Source organism: Lampetra fluviatilis, chromosome 66 (assembly GCF_964198595.1).
Source record: "Lampetra fluviatilis chromosome 66, kcLamFluv1.1, whole genome shotgun sequence".
NCBI lineage: Eukaryota > Metazoa > Chordata > Hyperoartia > Petromyzontiformes > Petromyzontidae > Lampetra > Lampetra fluviatilis.
In genome coordinates this window covers 2,762,212-2,767,211 of record NC_136340.1, presented here as the reverse complement: position 1 = coordinate 2,767,211, position 5,000 = coordinate 2,762,212, and the positions used below count along the sequence as shown (strand labels likewise).

Below are 5,000 nucleotides of genomic sequence, written 5' to 3'. Positions count from 1 at the left end.
GACGGGTTCCGCAGGACTGGAAGGATGCCCTGGTGGTCCCCCTCTTTAAGAAGGGGGACCGTACCGACTGTAACAACTACAGGGGCATCTCACTCCTCAGTGTGCCGGGTAAGGTCCTGGCAAGGATTATTCAACATCGCCTTGCTAGGCACGCTGAGGAGAGGCTTGCGGAGCCCCAATGCGGTTTCAGGAAAGGGCGGTCCTGCACAGATGCCATATTTTCTGTCCGTTTGCTACAGCAGAGGTGTAGGGAATTCCAAAAAGACCTACATCTCTGCTTTATTGACCTGGTCAAGGCCTATGATACCATCAGTAGGACTGGGCTCTGGGTTGTTCTTCGTGCTTTCGGAGTCCCTGACCCTCTGCTCACGATCATTAAGGACCTTCATGATGGTGAGCGGGCCCGGGTAAAACTACGTGGCCGGGAGTCGGAGCCTTTCCCTGTACACCTTGGGGTGCGACAGGGATGTCCTCTGGCTCCCACATTATTTAACATCTATTTCGACTGCGTAGTTCGTGAAGCCTTCAATAGCTGTACCGGGGGAATTACCATTTGGTACAGATATAATGGGAGGCTGATCGACGCCCGGGTGCGATCAAGGGATGGCTCCCTATTGGTCAACCACGTTATGTATGCCGATGATTTGGTAATAGCTGCTCATTCAGAAGAGGAGTTGGAGACGCTGCTGCTGAGACTGGAGTGTGCCACTAAGAGGTGGGGCCTTACCATCAGCCCCACCAAAACTAAGCACCTGCCTGGGTATTTTGTACCATCGGGCACTCCACCCCCACAACTCCCAATCGGTGATGGGGCAGTAGTGGAGAGAGTGGAGAGTTTCCCACTTACCTGGGCAGTGTGCTCATGACCGGCTCCAGTTTATCAGCAGAGGTCTCACTCCGAATCAGTCGAGCGGCAATATCTTTTCATCGGTTGCGTAACGCTGTGTGGAAGCTACCTGGTCTGTCGCTCCGCACGAAGCTTCAGGTCTTCTCGGCCACGGTCATTCCCTCCCTTCTCTACGCTTGCGAAACGTGGACCCCCCTAGTGGAGCATCTTCGCCGGTTGGAAACATTTAGGCTGGCCTGCCTACGATCCATCCTGGGTTTAACCAGGCTGGATTGTGTGAGGAGCTCACAAGTCCTTGAAAGATCTGGGCAAAGTCCCATCAGTGAGCTCCTCCGGCAGGCAAGGCTGCGTTGGCTGGGTCATGTAGCCCGCATGCCCAGCCACCGCATGCCTAAACAGCTTTTGTTCGGCCGGATCCAGGGGGCTAAACGGGCGCGGCACGGGCTAGAGAAGAGATGGAGTGATGTGGTACAGGAGGACGTGGAGCTGAGTGGACTTGCCTATGACTGGTACCAGCGGTGTCAAGATCGGCCTCAGTGGAGGAGGCTCGTGAAGGACGCTACTGGGCAGTTGGAGGCAGTCGCCCTCCAACAACAACGGAGGGCGGAGGAGCGACGCTCACAACAACGAGCGGAGCGCCGGGTGGCTAAAGCACAGCAAGTCGGCACAGTAGGGGGCACAGGTGGTGCATCAGCCAGTCATCTCGGTCATCTCGGTCAGTCGACCCGTGGCACCTGGGTCTGCCCCGTGACCTCCTCCTGCCAGCGGGCGTTCGACACTTCACGTGGCCTCAGGGTGCACATGGCCTGGCACAAGCGTCGTGGTGACGTCACCGCCACTTAGTGGCGAATGGCGGTTGTTGTTGTGTGTGTGTAATCACTGTGTGTGTGTGTGTGTGCGTGTGTGTGTGTGCAGGGTGTGTGTGGACACGAGCGAGCGTGGGGAGCTGTGCGCGTGTGTGTGTGTGTGTAATCACAGTGTGTGTGTATGTGTGTACTGTGTGTGTGTGCAGGGTGTGTGTGGACACGAGCGAGCGTGGGGAGCTGTGCACGTGCCGTGTGTATGTGTATGTGTGTGTGTGTGTGTAATCACTGTGTGTGTGTGTATGCGTGTGTGTGTGTGTGCAGGGTGTGTGTGGACACGAGTGAGCGTGGGGAGCTGTGCACGTGCCGCGTGCTGCGTGTGTGTGTGTGTGTGTAATCACTGTGTGTGTGTGTGTATGTGTGTGTGTGTGTAATCACTGTGTGTGTGTGCGTGCGTGTGTGTGTGTGCAGGGTGTGTGTGGACACGAGCGAGCGTGGGGAGCTGTGCACGTGCCGCGTGCTGCGTTGCTTCCGCGAGCACCAGGAGCACGCGTCGCTCAGCAGGGCGGCCATGCTGAACTACTCGGTGAGCGTCTACCAGGACGGGGACCTGCTCACCATCGTCACCAACTCTGGTGTGTGCTGCTGCTGCTGCTACTCACCACTCGCTCGCCCGTTCGCTCGCTCACTCACTCACTCACTCGCTCGCCCACTCGCTCGCTCGCTCACTCACTCACTCAACCACTCACTTACCCGCTCGCTCACTCACTCACTCACTCGCTCACTCAACCACTCACTCGCTCGCTCACTCACTCGCTCACTCACTCACTCAACCACTCACTTACCCGCTCGCTCGCTCACATCGCTCACTCACTCACTCACACCCACTCACTCACTCGCTCTCTCACTCACACACTCGCTCGCTCACTCACACACTCACTCGCTCGCTTGCTCGCTCGCCCGCTCACTCACACACTCACCCACTCGCTCACACACTCGCCCGCTCACTCACACACTCACCCACTCGCTCACACACTCGCTCACTCACACACTCACTCGCTCGCTCACACACTCACTCACTCGCTCGCTCACTCGCTCACACACCCACTCGCTCGCTCGCTCGCTCACTCACACACTCGCTCGCTCTCCCGCTCACTCACACACTCACTCACCCACCCACTCACCCACTCACTCGCTCGCTCGCCCGCTTGCTCGTTCGCTCACCCACTTACTCACCCACTCGCTCACACCGCTCACTCACCCACTCGCTCGCTCACTCACTCACACACTCACTCACACACTCACTCACCCACTCGCTCACTCAACCACTCACTCACCCACTCGCTCGCTCACTCATTCACTCAACCACTCACACACTCACTCGCTCGCTCGCTCACTCATTCACTCAACCACTCACACGCTCGCTCGCTCGCTCACCCACTCGCTCACACACTCGCTCGCTCACTCACTCACTCACTCACCCACTCACTCACCCACTCGCTCGCTCACTCGCCCACTCACTCACTCGCTCACTCACACAATCGCTCGCTCTCCCGCTCACTCACACACTCACTCACCCACCCACTCACCCACTCGCTCGCTCGCTCGCCCGCTCGCTCGCTCACTCGCTCACCCACTTACTCACACACTCGCTCGCTCACCCGCTCACTCACACACTCACTCACTCAACCACTCACTCAACCACTCACTCTCCCGCTCACTCACATACTCACTCACCCACTCGCTCACCCACTCACTCATCTCAACCACTCACTCACTCAACCACTCACTCACCCACTCGCTCACACACTCACTCAACCACTCACTCAACCACTCGCTCACCCACTCACTCACCCACTCACTCACTCAACCACCCACTCACTCGCCCACTCACTCAACCACTCACTCACTCACACACTCACTCGCTCACTCGCTCGCTTCTCCCACTCACTCACCCACTCGCTCGCTCACCCACCCACTCACTCACTCACTTACCCACTCACCCACTCACCCACCTACTCGCTCACCCACTCACTCACCCACTCACTCACTCACTCACCCACTCACTCACTCACTTACTCACTTACTCATCCACTCTCTCTCACCACCACCACCACCACCATCTCTCTCTCACCATCTCTCTCACCACCATCATCTCTCTCTCACTCACCACCACCATCTCTGTCTCTCACCACGTCTCTCACCACCACCACCACCATCTCTCTCTCACCATCTCTCTCTCACCACGTCTCTCACCACCACCACCACCATCTCTCTCACTCACCATCACCACCACCACACCATCTCTCTCTCACCATCTCTCTCACTCACTCACCACCACCACCACCACCTCTGTCTCTCACCACCACCACCACCATCTCTCTCTCACTCACCACCACCACCACCACCTCTGTCTCTCACCATCTCTCTCTCACCATCTCTCTCACTCACCACCACCACCACCTCTGTCTCTCACCACCACCACCACTCACCACCACCACCACCTCTGTCTCTCACCATCTCTCTCCCAGGAGCCCACGGCACTCACGTCGCGAGCATCGCTGCCGGGTTTTTCCCGGAGGAGCCGGAGCGGAGTGGAGTGGCCCCGGGAGCACAGATCCTGGCCATCAAGATCGGAGACTCGAGACTCAACACCATGGAGACCGGCACCGCACTCATACGCGCGGTACTCACTCACCACTCGCTCGCTCGCTCACTCACTCGCTCACTCGCTCACCACTCGCTCGCTTGCTCACTCGCTCACTCACTCGCTCGCTCACCGCTCACTCACTCACTGGCTCCATCACTCACTCACTCACCGCTCGCTCACACACTCACTCGCTCACCGCTCACTCACTCACTCACTCACCGCTCACTCACTCACTCGCTCACCACTCACTCACTCGCTCACTCACTCACTCACTCACCGCTCACTCACTCACTCGCTCACTCGTTCATTCACTCACTCGCTCGCTCACTCGCTCGCTCACTCGCTCGCCACTCACTTACTCGCTCACTCACTCGCTCACTCACTCACTCGCCACTCGCTCGCTCACCACTCACTCGCTCACTCACTCACTCGCTCACTCACTCAGTCGCTCGCTCACTCACTCGCTCACTCACTCACTTACTCGCTCGCTCGCTCACTCGCTCACTCACCACTCGCTCACTTCGCTCACTCGCTCACTCACTCGCTCACTCACTCACTCACCACTCGCTCGCTCACCACTCACTCACTCACTCACTCAGTCGCTCGCTCGCTCGCTCACTCACTCACTCGCTCACTCACTGGCTCGCTCACTCGCTCACTCACTCACTCACTCACCGCTCGCTCACTCGCTCACTCACTC

General features: G+C 58.2%; 1 protein-coding gene across 1 annotated transcript in view; it reads left to right on the top strand.

Annotated features, from left to right (window-relative positions):
- LOC144952171 (uncharacterized) overlaps positions 1–5,000 on the top strand; it is a 54,334-nt gene that overhangs the window by 10,275 nt on the left and 39,059 nt on the right. The window contains exons 6-7 of the mRNA XM_078882573.1: positions 2,122–2,285; positions 4,182–4,336. Of these exons, the coding sequence (XP_078738699.1) occupies positions 2,122–2,285; positions 4,182–4,336 (319 nt within the window). The remainder of the gene's footprint in view (positions 1–2,121; positions 2,286–4,181; positions 4,337–5,000) is intronic.